This window comes from Festucalex cinctus, chromosome 7, assembly GCF_051991245.1.
Source record: "Festucalex cinctus isolate MCC-2025b chromosome 7, RoL_Fcin_1.0, whole genome shotgun sequence".
In the NCBI taxonomy this organism is placed as follows: Eukaryota; Metazoa; Chordata; class Actinopteri; order Syngnathiformes; family Syngnathidae; genus Festucalex; species Festucalex cinctus.
The window spans coordinates 7,245,678-7,264,114 of record NC_135417.1 but is presented as its reverse complement, the minus strand read 5'-3'; the positions used below and the strand labels follow the sequence as shown (position 1 = coordinate 7,264,114).

Here is an 18,437-nt window from a genome sequence, read left to right as displayed (position 1 = left end):
CTTGCAATTTGGTTGTCGGAAGTGGGTGACGTCATCTGGTTGCTAATTGGCCCCACGAGATCTGCTTGAGGGAACTTATTTATTCGTCATGAGGAGCATGATTGGTCCTTTTTGAGGGGCGGCCATTATTTGAGGAAATCCAGTATGCTTGTGAAATTCTTTTCTTGTGGAATTGCAAGTCAACCAAAAATCCCCCCGAGCTACATACGCGGAAATTGTGAGGCACAAAGTTGAAAATAAGAAATGAAAAGAAGAGGAAGTGCGGGCTTGTGCAAAGGCATCGCAATCTGCTCGTTGCATAGACACAATTGAGGAAAAGAAATGACCCCCCCCCCCCCCCCCGTCTTCTCCCATAAAAAAAAAAAAAAGGGGACGCTCCATTTGTTGACTTTTAGTCAAAGCACAAAGCATAAAATGGCGGTTTTGTTTTTGTTTTGGAAAGAAGCCGTTAGCCGGCTATAAGGCACGCAACAGTTGGAAAGCTACGGAGGCTCCGCCCTCCCCTCATCTCCAGTTTCTTCCCCGTCTCCAGTGAGAACGCGTGCGGACCCGTGCACGTTCGTTGGTCGTCAAGACGACGGACGTGCGCGCCGCTTCCTGCCGTGTCGTTTTGGCTTTTTTGTACAAATGAAAGGTATGTGTGTGGTCGTGCCGTGCAAAAGTAACAGTGTCAAATTTGCGTCTCCCTCTTGGTCGCAGCGCGCGTTAACGAGTCCTTGCGGCGCGCACGTCGCCTTTGCCGTCATTCCGCCTTGTTGTGGTTGTTGTTGTACACGGCGTGGCCGTTCTGCAGCGGCCCGTTTGGGACCTTTTTCACGACGTCGTCGTCGTCCTCGTCGTCGGACTCGTCCGTCTCATCCTTGTCGCTCCGCTCGTCATCCACTTTTTCCTGCCGGTAGAAATGAGGCGCATGTGAGCGTGTGGTGATCAGTCAGCTTTGAATGATGTTGCCGCCGTCCCAACTGACATTTGTTTACATCTTGGAGGATTGAAAACGAGTGAAAATCCCTGAAAAGTGAAAGTAAAAAAAATCTTCTAAAATTGACACACACACATAATAAATAATAAATTTTTGGGTTGAATTTTGTTTATTGATATGTTTGTTTGAATATTTATTATTATTTATTAAATATTGGAATGAATTTAATTGAATCTGTTGATTCAGTAAAAAAGTGGAAATGCACAAATAATTATGAGTACCTTTGACAAAGTTCAAAATGTAATTTATTACGTTTGAACAACAAAACATCTCGAAAAATTTCCACCGTCCGAACTGACATTTGTGAACATTTTAGAGGTTTGAAAACAATTTAAATCCCTAAAAAGTGAAAGTAAAAATTCTTCTAAAATTGACACGCCGCATATAAAAAAACAGACTATTGTTAATCTTTGGATTGAATTTTGATTCTTGAAATCTTGATTCATTATATTTGTTTCAATGTTTGAATATTTATTATTATTTATTAAATATTGAATATTTATTTATTTTTAAATATTGAATATTTATTCTCATTTGTTTTATTAATGAATAAATGAATGAATTTGAATATTTATTTATTGTTTATTTATTAAATATTGAATATTTATTAATATTTGTTTGTAAATATTCAATATTTATTCTTTATTTTTTATTAATGAATAAATGAATTAATTTGAATATTATTTATTTGATTGAATAGTTATTATTTCTTTATTAAATATTTATTATTTATTTATTAAATATCAAATATTTATTATTATTTATTTATTTATTTTTAAATATTAAATATGTATTATTATTTATTTATTAAATATTTGAATAATTTAATTGAGTCTGTTGATACAGCAAGAAGTAGAAATACACATAATTATGAGTACCCTTTGGCAAAGTTTAAATTTAATTTATTACATGTTTGAGCAACAAAACATCTAAAAAATTGCACAATAATAACTTTTTTTGCGGACATGGACTACAAAAGCCTAACGCGCCCTCTACTGGCCTGGAGCCGAATCACTCAGATAAATTAATCACTATTAAATAGGGGAGGGGTATAGTCTGATACATCAATTAATTTTTTAAAATCTAATTCGTTAATATTTATTTATTTCAATATTGAATATTATTATTTATGTATTACATATTGAATATTTGAATGGATTTAATTGAATCTGTTGATTCAGCAAGAAGTATTATGAGTAATTATGAGTAGCCTTTGACAAAATTTAAATTTAATTTATTCCATGTTTGAGCAACAAAACATCTCGAAAATTGCGCAACCATAACTTGTTTTTTTTGGTTTTTTTTGCGCACATGCACTACAAAGGCCTAAAGCGCCCTCTACTGGCTTGGAGCTGAATCATTCAGGGAAGTTACTGAATCACTATTTAATAGGGGAGGGGTATATTCTGACACATCAATTATTATAATTATTATTTTTGTAATTAATTCGAGTTCACAACACTCACAGCCAACAATGAGGCACTCGAAAGTGGCCACGCCTCCTTACCATCCAGAAGGAAGATGCATTTTTTGTCATTCTTACGTTGTTGGTGAGGAAGCGGACGGCGATGCGTATGATGAGAACGGCCCAGAAGACGTGAAGACACTGCAGCACCATCAGAAGGCCGTTGAAGAAGTAGTAGCCGAAGAAGGGCTCGTAGATGGTGACGGGGTACACCCACGTGCAGTAGATGATCCTGCACAGCAGGCGACACATTGTTAGAAATAGACTTCATCTCATTTTCATATTTCATATTTCATTTTCAAGTTTGCAGCCCGCTATCCAATTTAGCATGTCAATGACGTTTTCCGTGACATGTTAGCATTAGCTTGGAATGTACTCCCATCTAGTGCTAAAGAAACGTCAGCGGCAAATCATCTTTCAAAAAGTTATTAAAATATACATGACACATGAACTCATTATTGGGGAAGCGATGTCATTGCATTAATTTAGAATTTTTATATATTTTTTGTGACCTTATTAGAATTTTGAATGACTGTTTGTTTCTACTTTATCTGTTGAATTCTATTTTTGTTTCGTGCTTTCATTTTTACGACAGAATAATTTTAAACCTTTGTATGTTTTTGTGGAATTAATTGAGGACCCCAGGAAGACGAGCGACCACTTTGTAGGAAGTAGGGAACGGCCACTCGTGGCTCACCTGTTTTCTTGGTTTGGTCAGTAAACTGAGCCATGATTGGTCGTTACCTACTTCCTCAGCACAGGTGATGTCATCATGAGTCGACAACAAGTAGAAAAAATACTTTAACACATTCACTGCCAGCCCAGCAAAAATGCATTATTTGACGTATTTTTCCGTCAATGGCAGTCAATGACTTAAGATGAGATGTAACCAAAATTGATGGATTTTTAAGCAACATTTGCCTTAAAAAAAAAAAAAAAAGGCCAAATATATTGGCACATTGTGTTTAACACATTCACTGCCAGCCCAGCAAAAATGCATTATTTGACGTCTTTTTCCGTCAATGGCAGTCAATGAGTTAAAAGGTATTAATTGACAATGAAAAATAATGAAGTTACCACATTAATATTTTTACTGCTGAAAATGGCTCAATGAGTCAAGTATTCCTTTAAGGAATTGTTTGGTTGTTTTAAATATGCAAAGTGTAATTCCCTCTTTTTTTTTAGTGTTTAGTTTAACAACAAACATCAACTAGAAGTGGCCCAAAAGAGCAAGAGGTGATGATTATTTTTTTTTTTTAGTGTGTTTAATATTAAAGTGTGCAATTTTGAAAGCGTACCGGAAGGGGAAGATGACGAGGCGAGTGACGATGAAGACGGCGGCGAATACGATGAAGATGTAGTTGCACGCGTTTCGCCAGCCAGCATAGTTGAACATCTTGGCAGACTGCAGAGAGAGAGAGTGGAAAACACTTCACATTTTGACCACTAGGGAGCAGTGTTGCATTTGTGTTTGGTGTCACAATCTGCTTGAGAAGCTCAACGTCATCGTTTTGAAAAAAGGCTGAATTGTGCGCGTTTTACCTCCAGCAGGTAATCGGAGGAGTCGTGCACCAGCATGATGAGCGTGCCGGCGCGGATGTAGTTGACGCACCACGAGAAGCTGATGAGCAGGATGGTGGCCACGTGGTGGACGATCTGCTCCTTGAAGTCCTAAAAAGAGACATGGCAAACCGTTCTGACGTTATTTTCCACGTCTCAAACCCGTTTTTGTGCCTCTTTTCACTCGCGCTGAAGCGGGTCGAGCAAAGTCCACACGTGCCGCAACGGTCCAATGTCCACACGCGCGCACACTGCCATTAAGATGACGTGTTGAATGTGCTTGGGTTTTTCGCCGATGCACTGACTTTGCGTTTGACGTCGGAGGCCACGCTGAAGAGCAGGGAGGCGTAGAAGCCCAGTTCGATCATGTAGTACCAATACTGAGACGGGAGCAGAGTCTGAGGACGAGAAAACCAATAAAACAAAACAAAACGTCAAGCTGTGTGGTAAGAGGAGGAAAAACAACAACATTAAAACAGAATGTGGTGACGTCCTCCGATTATTTATCAACATGATGTCGTTTCCAGTATGAGGACAGGAAGTGTTTCGATCAAGATTTTCACCTTCCATGTGGTTTTGTTTTCTTTTTCCCAATTTAAACGTCATTTACGCAATATTAGACATTGGGGCATATCATTCACTTTAAGATGATTGAACTAAAAATTAAAGAAATAAAATTATTTATTATTAATGGGGCATAACATCCACTTTAAGATGAATTAACCAAAAATTAAATGAATAAAATTATTATAAGATGAATTAACTAAAAATTACATGAATAAAATTATTTATTATTAATGGGGCATATCATCCACTTTAAGATGAATTAAAAATTAAATTAATAAAATTATTATTAATGAGGCATATCATCTAATTAAGATGAATTAAGTAAATAAAATTATTATTTATTATGAATGGGGCATAACATCCACTTTAAGATGAATTAACCAAAAATTAAATGAATAAAATTATTATAAGATGAATTAACTAAAAATTACATGAATAAAATTATTTATTATTAATGGGGCATATCATCCACTTTAAGATGAATTAAAAATTAAATTAATAAAATTATTATTAATGAGGCATATCATCTAATTAAGATGAATTAAGTAAATAAAATTATTATTTATTATGAATGGGGCATGTAATCCACTTTAAGATGAATTAACTCAAAATTACATGAATAAAATTATTATTAATGGGGCATATCATCTACTTTAAGATTAATTAACTAAAAATTACATGAACAAAATTAGTATTAACTCATGAGGCATATCTACTTTAAGACGAATTAAGTAAATAAAATTACTATTTATTATTAATGCGGCATATAATCCACTTTAAGATGAATTAACTACAAATTAAATACAAATATTATTAATGGGACATATCATCTACTTTAAGATTAATTAACTAAAAATTGAATTAATAAAATTAATATTAAATTAAATAAATACAATAATTGATTATTAATGGGGCATATCATACGCTTCTAGATTAATTAAGTAAAAATTAAATAAATAAAATTATTATTATATTAAATAAATACAATTTATTAATGGGGCATGTCATCCACTTATAGATGAATTAAGTAAAAATTAAATGAATAAAAATATTTATTATTAATAAAATAAAAAATGTAATTACATCAAGTAAACTGGTATCTGGTAAGGAGCTTTAACCCGGAAACCAGAATTTTTTTTTTTTAAATCCACCAAAAAAAACTGGGTGCAATTCCTGCATGTGGCCATGATGGCCCTTTTGCATTTCCTTCCAAACTGCAGCTTCATCAATTCTTAATAGAATCACTCCAAAAAAAAAAAAAAAAACACTTGTACAAATAAAGGCCTCTCGTTAAAAAAACAAACAAATGTGTCGGGCGCGTGAGGACATTTTGTCTCGTAGTAACCCTCAACTGGTCACGTGAGATGCGATGATGAATCCCTGGCAAATTCCTATGGAACGGAATGTGTGATGATAAAAGTACGCTTTCCTTTCACGACACGTACCAGCACAGGAAATCCTCGCCACATCTCCTGCACGTCGTACAGCCAAGGTTTCTGCAACAAGCGCGGCACGTTTCAATGACGTCATCAATGGATGCAAATTATCAAAAAAAAAACAAAAAAAACAACAACAGGCGGGGGCGGATACTCACGTCGATGAGGGCGGTCAGGCCAGCAATGAAAGCAAGAAGGTAAAAGGTAAATCTCCAACTGCAAGAGAGCACACACGCATACAAACAAACAAACAAACAAACACACTTTGTGCTCAGTCAATGGGGCGAGACCGCAGACGCTTTAACTAACACGCACACACAAATTCTTGCTGAAGGCAACGACAGGACGTACGCGCACACAAAAAGCACAGACAATCCGGCAGTTTGACTTGCTTGGGCTCAACTTCAAAATCAATCACCAAAAAACGCACATTTTTCTTTTACACTTCAAATTCCACCCCTTCCAAGCGTAAAAACATTTTTGGGAATTTTTATTTTTTTCTGGCGTTTGTTTCCATTCACTTTCTTTTTCGCAATTCTTGAAAATGCAAATAAAAATAGGTGGATGGAAAGCCACCTAATATGAGCCCAAAAGTCCTTCTATGTTTGCTCTCAGGTCATATCCTGTCAGTTTTCCAGAAAAGGAAGGACAACTTGTCGTCTTATCAGAAGCAAAATTATTTTAGTTTACTAAAACTAACAAAACAAACTAACAAGTACACAAGTAATACATATAAAAAAAACTAAAACTAATACTGAAACTAATTAAAACTAAACTAAAACGAAGCATTTATGAGTTAGTTAGTTATAACTAACCGAACCACCCTGAAAACTAATTAAAAACTAACTACTAAACAAAACTCAAAACGAAAATAAAAAGTAACTCAAATCCAAAACTTCCCAAACTATAATAACCGTGGTGAGTGAGCGAGCGTGTCTCGTGATTGCGTGCGCCGGTCCAAAAAAGGTACACGGAGGCTTTTTGTAGCATGTGCGGGCTAAAAATAGAGCGCTACTTTTGCCGTCAGAAATGCGCTCGTACGGTCGGGGCGAGTGACACACGTGAATCGGCAGCTGCCCGGAGCGCCGCTGCGGGCAAACGTGTCACCACGACGACCACGACCACGACCACGACGTGCGCTCGCTTACCTGGCCTCTCGAAACTTTTTCAGCAAACTGGGCCTGTCCTGATTCCTCCGCCTCCGGAACCACCGTTGCGCTTGTCGTTCCGAGCAGCCCGTCTGCTTGCAAAGACTCGCAAGCGAAGCCTGCAAAATAAAAAAAATAAAAAAAAGACGATTATTAAAACGATGGGAGCGGAAAAACGCGCTCGGACGTCTTTGGGCGTCGTCTGTACCTGTGTGGGGTTTTTGCTAACTTTGCAGTAGTAGGACTCCAGTGTGGGGTTGTGCGGCACCCTGAGCCGTACCGTTTCTTTCACCCCGAGGAGAGACGCCAGAGGCGTCGCCACCATCCTGCAAAAAAAAACAAAAAAAAAAACAAACAAAAAAAACATGGCAGCTCGCTCGCTAATTGCTAGGGAATCAAATTTGCTATTAATAGCTGAAAGAGAAAATAGTCGTGGCCCCGGGAGTGTACCATGAGGGACACCGTAATTGAACAGGCCCCGCCCCTTTCAAGTCACACGCATTCAGTAACAGATACGCAATGGTGGAAGGTGAGGATGGCAAACACCCGCACTTCACATATATATAGTACTCAATGCATTTTTTTTTTAAATACATGTAAATAATCGAATAAATATATGTCTGGAATATAAATAAACGAGGGGTTACTGTAGTAACATGAATGTGGTGGAATACAAAAAATACTCACTGCCAGATCGACAAAGATATTTTCTGGAAATATAAAAATCACCGCCATGTCTTTAGCATGGAATATGGAATATATGGTATATGTTTTGAACCTAGGGCTGCTCGATTATGAGGAAAATATTAATCACTGTTAATTTGGTAATAATTGGCAATCACAATTAGGACAATCTTTTTTTTTTTTGTACAAAACAAGAAAATGTAAAAAATATTTAATTTTTAAATATAAAATTTAAAATTATTTTATTTATGTTATTATTATATTATTTATAATTTGGTAATAATTGCAATCACGATTAGGACAATAATTTGGCTTTTTTTTTGGTACAAAACAAGAAAATGTAAAAAAATAGTTAATATTTAAATATATTTAAAGTAATAATTTTATGTATAATATATTATTAGACTATTTATAATATTTCAAAAATGTATTACTATTATTATTATTTATGTATTTAAATATTATAAAAATATTTAGACAATTAGATTTGTTTCAAACGCTATAATTATGCACGTTCCTTTTGGACCAGACAGATTTATGAAATTAGTCATTTTTAAAATAAGAAAAGGTGCAAATATATAAACGTAAACGACAACTCGTTTACGATTATGCCAATTTTGTAATTGTAATAATAATAAAAACTAAAATAAAAATTGTAATAATTGAAATTGTTTTTCATTTTTCATTGTTTTTTTTACTATTATTATTATTATTTTTTATTTAAATGTACTGTACCGGCAAATGATTCAAACATACTCACGAATACATCCGAATATCCTCACAAATAGGTTCCAACGTACTTGCGGGCTAAATGCTACAAACATAGCATATTTTCCTCATAATGCTGATATGAAAGTCAATACCTCGTTGCATTATGGGGAAAAAAAATGCTGAACTTTTAGGAATCAAGCACTGCAGCCATAATAATAAATCTTAAACGTTTCCAGTAAACAATGTTTCTTACTTCATTTTCACATGTGGGCCAAATGCTTAACAAAAAAGTTGTTTTGTTTTTTTTCACCGCGGCATTATGGGAAAATATGTTTGTAGCATCTGGCCTTCAAGTACGTTTGAACGTACTCGCCAGTGAAAAATATTGACTGAACAAAAAGAGTTCCTCGCCGCTATTAGCAGCAATTTTTTGGAGTCGCCGCGCCAGAAACTTTCGAGTCACATGATCGGACGATCGCTCCCTAAATGGCCGACGACGGCGACGTCGCGCACAAACCGACCTTTCGAAGAGCTGCCGGACGATGAGGAAGAGGAGGGCGATGGGCAGGGCCACCCACAGATCGCCGGCTTTGGCGTAGACGCGCCCGTCGCGGTCCTCCAGGTCGGCCCAGCCCAGACCTTCGGGGAACCACAGCCGCTCCTGCCAGAACCACACGCTCAGCTGCGACAGCATCCTGCAAAACGCAATCGCAACTTGGAGTGTGACGAATATATCGATAAATTGTGATACTTTTTCTCCAGATAGATTATCGATATGCCGACGCACCTATCGCAATATTTGTAGGTAATATACAGCCACTATAATGGCTCCATTGTCCATTACTTAGTGAGCAATTACTTGGCAGGCCACTAGGGGGAGCGCCTCATAAGAGTGGCGAGGAAATGGACGGAAGTCTTGAGGCGAAGAAGACTCATTAGCTTACTTTGACTTGTGGAAAACATTTATCTGCCCAGCAACTGACTCATATTTTTCTATGAAAAATGTCTATTATATCTTCAATTTTAACATTTATAAGAATAATTGTAAATAAACAGAAACACATAGCGTAAAACTGTGTTTGCTCATGTGTAAATACTCAAATACTCAAGTCCATCCCCGCCAGTAATCAGTTAACACCCCCCTCTTGGCTATGCGGAATTCTCGCCCACCTCCCTCGGCAACCTTGGAAACATGCAGCTTTGGATTCTTTTTAGGATTAAAGAGGGCGGGGCTAGCCGAAACACTTTTCCACACTGACACTTGGAAGTTTAGTTCTAGTTGTCGTCCTATATTTGGATCACATTTGGATCGGGCTGCTCAATGATGAAGGAAATATTCGCCACGATTATTTTGGTAATACAGTGTTGACCTATTTTTTCGCTGGTGTTTGATTCCAAAAAATACCCGCAATAAATTAAATCTGTGAAGTAGTTAGCTTTATGTTTTGCATTTATTATAAAATGTTTTAAGGCTCAAAAACCCCTCACCACACAGTTTATACATTTTTCTCATCAAGGCATTTGACATTTTCTCACATTTCTCTCTCTTAAACATTCTCAATATTCAAACTTTCATGAATTTGATAAAATAGGTACATTACCGTAAAAAAAAAAAAAAAAAGCATGCAAAATTGTACACAAAAAAAAAATCTACAATACAGTGAGGTCGCAAAAGAGAACACTGTAATTGAAATCACGATTAGGATGATTATGTAATAAAATGTTTAAATGTAAAATAAATATTAAGACAAATACAATTATAATTATGCAAGGTACTTTTGGGTGAGACATTTTTTTTTTAAATTAGTAATAAAAAAAAAACGGTGCAAATGTATAAATTTAAACAACTCAAACAAATTAAAATTGTTATTATTCATAGGGCTGGGTTTAAAAAAAATGAATAATCGATATTGAATCGATTTTCCTTTTCAAGCCCAGTATCGATTCATAAAACCATAAATCATTATTTAAATCTCTTTTTTCCCATAAATTCTTAAGGAATTACAATTTCAAAGGCCCATTTTGTTTTGTAACTTACTATTTTCTTGAAATGTACTGTGCACATAAATTTAAAAGTATTTTCCGAAATTGATGAAAGACCCGAGTTATTGTACTTTAAGACAGTTCAGAGTCTTTTTAATTCATATTTACAATTATTGAATTGGATTATGAAAATATTTCGGTTGAAATCAATTTATTTTGACAGCTCTAGTTTGAAGTGCTCATTTGATGTTTTTGGAGAAAATTCCACCAAGTTGAACTTGAAGTTGTAACAAAATCTGTCTTGACGGTACGACAGCATCCGGCGCTGTCCATGAAAACACGGTACAGTCTATTTTTCCACTTCATGTCACGTCAGTCGTGACCTCCCCGCCCCCCTAAACCCTCCAGCACAACACATGGCCGACGGGATAGCTGACATAGTTTTCCCACTTTTTCTTTTGCCGACGTTTGTTGCGCAATGTCCGCTACCACTTAGATGAGAAATCAAACTCACAACAGATAAGAAAATGTCGTTGTGAGCACAAATAAGGGACGGGTCCAAAGGGTAGGAGCAGAAAAGTATTAGACTGCTCTGAAAGGGGGAAAAATATATATATATATTTGTAATGCAATGTTGGAGGGAATTTCCAAACGAAGGCGACATCTTTCAGCTGATGTGCTGAGCTCATCTGTTGATTTCAGAAAGTTGAAGCACTTTTTTTTTTTCTTCCCCTTTCCTCGAATAACATTCCAATTGGTGGAGCGGATCATATGAGCAGCCTCTGACCATTTCAGAGGTCCAATGAAAGAGGGGATGCCGCTGACCGGGGTGGCGGGGGAGGGAGGGCGACAGGAAGTTGCGAGTCTCTCTCTCTCTTCCTCACCACAAAGCGCCATTATAAAGACGTGGTGGGAAGGAAAACCCAGCGGAAGTTCTTCTCAAATCTGCAAACGCAAAATCAAAATCCACCAACTCTTATTTTGGGAGTCAAAGCAAAACTTAAAACAGAGCAGACTGGAACTTGGAAACATACGGCCGCCATATGGAGGGAAAAATTTTTATTTAATCACTGATGCACAAGTTGTCGAGTCAACGACAAATTGTGACAGACAACAAAAACGGACGTGACTCAACACCGCAAACCTTCCACGTGTCGCTCGTCCCGGACGATGAATCATGCCGTTTTTCCAAAGACAAAAAAAGAGGGCGAAGAAAAGACAAGAGCGTCTCATCTGCATGCTCGATGACGGGGAGGTGAGAGACAAAAAACGGGATGTGAAGAAATCACAATGGATCAAACAACTTTTTTGATGGGAAAGTATAAATAGAGACCAAAATTCTTTCATGATCCCAACAAAACACCGACTGACTTTTACAGGAGACCGTCGAGTTCCGATACGCTTTTCGTTTGCATTTCCCGACCCACTTATTACAAAAGTCCTCGTAGGCGATCACTGACACGGTCAGAAAAACAGAAATACGGTAAATAGTTTTATTGAACCAAAAATACTTCTGGATCATAAATCTCAAACAATCAAATGAAAAACAGGAAGTAACCGAGTGTCCCTTCTTGTGCAGCATATTGAGTCCTAATCAACTAGTTGCTAAAAACGCATAATACGTTTTTAATACTTTGCCCTTCACTCCCAAAAACGTATCTATACGTTTTTTTTGTTTTTTTATGCTAGAGCATACAGAAGGCTGTGATGCAGCTTCAGACCTGAAGAGGTCGCTTAAAGCAATGGTAGTTATTGCAAAAAACGGCCAGCAGGTGGCAGCAGAGTATAAGAGATCAGCCAGGGCCATGTTGCAACAAGCTCTTTTTCCCACTGTTGTATGAAAGGTGCTCTATAGGGACAAGAAATGAGAAACGATATGAATACAAAAGTTGCCATTAACTTCATGCAATTTTAAGGGAAGATAATATCTCTTGGATAGAGCGTTCTTTCTGTAAAAAAAAAAAAAAACATCTGTCTTTTATGGGTGGGGAATTTTATTTATGAGTGGTGTAGGTATTTGGTATATCAGTAGCGGTGACTACTCAAGAGTTGCGTATCGGTCGGGGGAAAAAAAGTGTTATCGAACATCCCTAATCCTGACCATGCACCATGACGTGCATGTATTCTATATAAATTCAACAGAACTCGCTTTCACTTCTTTTTTGTTTTTTACAGGCAACATAATAATTTCATGTCTCAATAATAAATAATACATAATAATAATAATGATAATAATAATAATAATTATTATTATTATTATGGGGACTCCACTCCATGCCACCACCATCATCATCATCATCATTAGGGGTGTGCTCAAAAAATCGATACGGCAATATATCGTTGCGGGCCTCATCACAATACACGTATCGATACGCAGGCGTCAGAATCGATATTGCTCGTTAACTTTAAATCGACAGTTCACGTTTGCCTTTGCGGCTCGCATTGTACCTAAAAAAATAAAACCCAGCAGCGTCTTTGAAGTTAATTGCCTTCAATTAATGCAAAAATAGCTCACCGGTGATTGGACACTGTGTCTTGCATAGAAAAATGAAAGCAGAGGAAGAATGTCAACATTTATTTATTGATAAACTTAACATGGCACGTGTCTCAGTGTACCAATTTTCCTATATTTTGTTTAAAAAAATAAATAAAATGTGTCTTATTTGGGATACATATGTATCGTGATACGTATCGTATCGTGAGGTTGGCGGCAATACCCAGCCCTAATCATCATCATCATCATCATCATCATCGATATCCCGCCTGTACCATCGCACACCCGATTGGACAGCTTGCCAATTGTTTTCCTCATCGTGTCGCCGGCAGCGCCGCCAAGGCCTGAATGCGCACATTGTGGGGCTGAAGTGGCAGTCGTGGAAGGTCGGCATGCTTCGCGCATGCTTCATTAGCGCTAACTCAGGTCAGGCATCCGAGTGTCATCGCAATCGTCGGAATTTTTTTTTTTCACATTCCTGACAAAACTGGCAGGAGATCAGGCAAAAGACGGTCAAAGTGTCTCTCGCTCTGCATTGAGTGATCTGTTAACCAATTGGCCTGCGTTTGACACGCAGTCGCGAGACAGCGATCCGAACAAAGTCAAACTTCAACACCGGCGACACTGATTTGTGAGCTGATGAATTATTGATAAGGGGATTCAATCAGCGAGCAGACAGAGGGAGAGACGTCCCATTCGGAAGACTCAATATTGTCACGCTGATTGGTTCGAGGCCGAGTCTGCCTTTCGCTAAGCACAACACGACTGACCACATGGCATGTACGTGATCAGATAACATGTGAAATTCATTGATGACGAATCACACGGAGCTTCTACCCACGTGAGACAGACAACAACTCATTTATTCATTTAGAAGGGTTATAAATACAGTAGTACTGCAAAGTATGACTCACTTCAGACAGGGAGAGAGGAAGACGAGTCGTGATTCAGTGTCTGGATAGTTGGAGGTGACGGCCAGCAGTCACCTGGCTGACCGAGCAGAAGGTGGACCGACGACCGGTCCTCGGACATTTTGCTTTATTTTTGAATACATGCAACAAGCACCTTACGTTTTTAAACAGAAAACGATGGCACAGAAATGTTGTTCCATGTTTAGCACTCGGATTCTTTAAAAAAAAGAAAAGAAAAACAGAAAAACAGTATTTGTTGTCGCGGCAACGCTATTCAATTCAATTCATTTTTATTTCATTCCTGACAAATTGAAAAGGGACAGAAAGATGTCCAATAATTTTGCTTTTGTCAAGTTTTTTAAAATACAGATAGACTGAAGATGATTTTGTTTTACAATCCAGATTGTTCCAGAAGCTTGAGTTGATTACATCGTTCTTTTTGTTTTGTTCTATATTTTTATTTTGGAGAAAAAAAATCTGTTCCTCTTTATTTATACTCACCGCTAACATTCATATATTAACTGGTAAAATTTCATGACGGGCTTTAAACATTATTTTGAGACAGTTAAACTCCATCAATTCATTCCATTTTAAAGTTTTTAGTTGTATAAACAATGGATTAGTGTGGTCTCTGTATCCGCAAACACAAACGACACAAATTGCACGTTTCTGTAAAAAGAAAGATGGAATCGGTGTAGGTTTTGCAGGCACGCCACCAACACTTCAACGCAACAAGGTCAGGTATGAAACAATCCATGAATAACAACAACAAAGCATTCTTGTTTGTAAGGCCAATATGTTAAGAAAACCTCCAAGTGTAAATATGACTCTAAAACTGAGTCTATTCGGTCCCACTCTCAATAGCCAAATTTACTCTACAGAATTTACTGTATGCTCTGGGTAAAGTTTTTTTTTTTTTATTGGCCGGTCACCTTTTATCATGTGCATTATTTAGCCAATCCATTCATTTAACTGTAAGCCTACGCAACGAGCTGCCAATAAACTGCTATTTATTTTTTCATGAGTGCTTGCAGTTCCTGTAGATGCGTGCGCCTCCATAAAGCAACCTATGGATGCATAATGGACACAAATCATGCGCCTTAGGTAAGTCATGCTTGATTAGTACGTAAGACGCTATCATGTATTCATTGTAAATACAGTAAGCGTGTACTTTAAGAAGCACGGTTGGCTCAAATGGGAGATGAACAAAAACATGACATCAGCTCAAATATCCTGGATGGCACAGGGACAAATAACGCCGACAACAGAGGTCATTCTCAACTGGTGGCCCAGAACCCTAAAAAAGTGGATCGCAGACAGGTTGTGGCCTCCTCATTCAGTTTACAATACAGTAGAACACCTGCCACGACATTTCAACGCGGTGTAAGAAGACATTTTGACGCAGAAGAGCCAAAACAACAAGAATATCATCTACCCGCAAGCTGTCAGACTCCTGAACAATTTGTCAACCACACGTGATATATTTTGCTTGGCTATTCCTGCTTGACTTGAATGTTTACACTGTGCTAGTGTTCATTTCGTCAACAAAAACTACAAAAATATTTTCGTCAACGCGCATTTTTCACCGGACTAAAACTAGACGACAATAAAAACCTCATTAATAAACAATAACTAGGACTAAATCCGTCTGCATTTTCGTCGACGAATGAAGACGAGACGAAAATGTCCTTCACTTAATAAAAAAAACTCTATGGACATTTTAGTCCGTGAACAAAAACGAAATGAAAATTATGATTCTATAAAATCTTGTCTGCTAATCTGTCACGTCTGTGACACTGTCATGTGACACAGCACAAACATGGGACAGACATCATGTGGATTCACGCTGAAAGGTTAAAAAAAGAAAAAAAAAAAAAAAAAAAGTAAATTATAGTTAGAACTTAAAATTTATCCAATAGCTGTAACGTTCCAACAATAATGTTCATGCGACCGCTAAAAATGCAGCTAATTTGCTAGCTGATAGCATGGAGTCACTGTAATTGTGTGTCAAGTTGTTTTTCCATCAAAAACATGAGAAAAGTTTACGTGATGTAGTTTTAGATCCAAAAAGGTTCAATAAATGTGCTGACAATATATATATATATATATATATATATATATATATATATATATATATATATATATATATATATATATATATATATATATATATACACAGGGGTAAAAATGGTTGCCCTGACTAAAACTAGACTAAAACGTTGACAGTTTTTGTTGACTAAAACTAGACGAATAAAATTGTTTTCTTGGACTAAAAATGGACTAAATAAAAATGGGATGAGGTTGACTAACTGTGATCAAAACTAAAACACGTGACTGAAATTGGACTAGAAGTGAGACTAAATTTAAAAACGGCAGACCAAATTAACTACGACACTTGCAATACCTCTACAACCTTGAATAGTCGAATGCCATAGCATCTGTGGACACCATATACTTTAAATGTTATCTTTCAATATTTAAAATTGCTTGTTATTTTCTTTGTATGAGTGAAGGACACCCAGCAAAGGAATAATTTAATTGCCCCAATTTTATTATTTTGTGTTTTTCTTATTGTGCACAAAGCAAATAATCATTTGAATCTAGCAGCACTCAAGCAGTGAGGAGCTTCAAAATTAATGAGTATATGATTAATACATTTTGACAAACAACATACAAGAGATTCCGTTATTATTACATTACTCCCAACCGTCACCACTCGTCCAGCTGTGTGTTAGCCTACTAAGCTAACTTTCACACAGAATGCTAACAGCGACGCTCGAGTAATATCACAAAACCGGCAAAAAAGGGGGACCACGGTGTGTTTTATATCAACCGTATGTGAACGTTTGAAACGTTTACCAGACATTTTGGTGTCGTTTGACCGCCACGAGGCCCGCTATTTTTTCAGCTAATTAAATGACTGGCGTGAGTGCGTGATGACGTCGTCGCCATTCGCCTGCCGAGCCGAGCCGCCGCAAAACACACACAAACGGGATTTGCTCAAGCAGAGAAACGGGGGAGGTAAAAACAGCTTACTTGTTGTTGTTGTTGTTTTTTACGTCTTCTTTCTTCCCGCAGAAGTGTGGAATTCGGTTTGTCAAAAAAAAAAAGAAGTGTGGTCTCCTCTCCACAGAGACGAGCGAGCTAACGGTCCCGCTGAATGAAATGTGCACACGCAGGTTCTTTACATCTTCGCCCAAAAACGAGAGAGTTCAAGATCACTTTTCGGATAAAAATGTCCTCAAAAAGGCCGTTAAAAAACAACAACTGGAGATTTCCATGCGTAGCGGCGGCGCGTGATGCTGCAATGCGCCCGCTTGTTGTTTCCACTCAAGAGTTGTCCAATTGTTGTTGTTTTTGTCCTCCGTCCCTCGCGTCGTTTTTGTCGGCTGCCCCCTCGCGTGTGTCAGCGGGGTCCGTCTGGGTTTGCGTGTGGCCGGGCAGAGAAGGCTGGCCTGTGGGGAAGGGAGAGAAAAAAAAAAAAAAAGAGTGCGAGAGCGGCCGGACGAGAAAGCAGGCAAGCAGGCAGGCAGGACGAGCCGGGGGGAGGAGTGAGGGAATAACGGAGAGGGAGGGACGCTGGCTGGCTGGCTGCACGGATGGGTGGGTGGGTGACGTCCAAGCGTCCCACAACTGACACGCATCCGCGTTTTGTTCCGCTCCGAGGACACACAGACAGACAGAGAGGCAGTCATTTGAGACAGACGGACCGACAGATGTGTGCAGCTGTGTCCACGCTGGAAATGTACTAAAACTAAAACTAAAGCCTCACTTAACTGCTGTTAACTTTGTCAACCACATGCGGGACTCTTGAGCGACACGTGAGCATTATTTGAGACTTCGGCTCAGTGGATAGTATGGAGGTAAATAAATATGGTGCAAAAGTAACTTGTACAAAAAATAAATAAAATAAAACAAATGTGCCTGTAGAAAAAAAGTATACATTTACATCTGTAAAAGGCGTCATTTGTACCTGTTAAAAAGTCTGTATACGTGATTTAAAAAAAAAAAAAAAAAAAAAAAAAGTACCCGTAAAGAAAAATTGTACCCGTAAAAGAAATCGCTTTTTTACAGTCCTACATTTTTTTTTTACAGGTGCAATTTTTTTTACAAGTTACTTTTGCACCATATTTACCTCCATAGGAGTTGATTTACGTAAAAAAAAAATGTTGCCTGACAATGTTTTATGAAGGGGAAACAAACTTACACTTGTCATTATTTACACTTTTGTAATGGGGACTTGGCAGGTACGACAGTTCACTGCAATTTTGTATCAAGCGATAAAAAAACAAAAAAACAAACAAAAACAAAACAACTAATGATAATAAGCGGCCAACTCCCTGAGAGGAATATAAACAAAAACTTGTAAATACGTGTAATGACGCCCCTCTCTGGTTACAAGTGGAATTACACACAAAATGACATGACATGACAAAGCGTTCAATTTCCTGTTACCTGTTTAAAAAAAAAATGTTCAAAGCAAAGTTCAAGAGCATTGT

The 18,437-nt window shown here is 37.6% G+C and overlaps 1 protein-coding gene across 1 annotated transcript; it reads right to left on the bottom strand.

Annotated features, from left to right (window-relative positions):
* Positions 1 to 371: 371 nt before the first annotated feature.
* Positions 372 to 17,547, bottom strand: cers2b (ceramide synthase 2b). Its single transcript, XM_077526089.1, has 11 exons — positions 16,975 to 17,547; positions 9,072 to 9,245; positions 7,364 to 7,481; positions 7,156 to 7,274; positions 6,166 to 6,223; positions 6,017 to 6,067; positions 4,310 to 4,402; positions 3,987 to 4,115; positions 3,743 to 3,849; positions 2,523 to 2,676; positions 372 to 889 (listed from the first exon to the last, which is right to left on the bottom strand). Exons 2-11 carry the CDS (start codon positions 9,242 to 9,244, stop codon positions 743 to 745), a joined length of 1,149 nt encoding a protein of 382 aa, XP_077382215.1. The 5' UTR covers position 9,245; positions 16,975 to 17,547; the 3' UTR covers positions 372 to 742.
* Between the last annotated feature and the right edge of the window lie 890 nt (positions 17,548 to 18,437).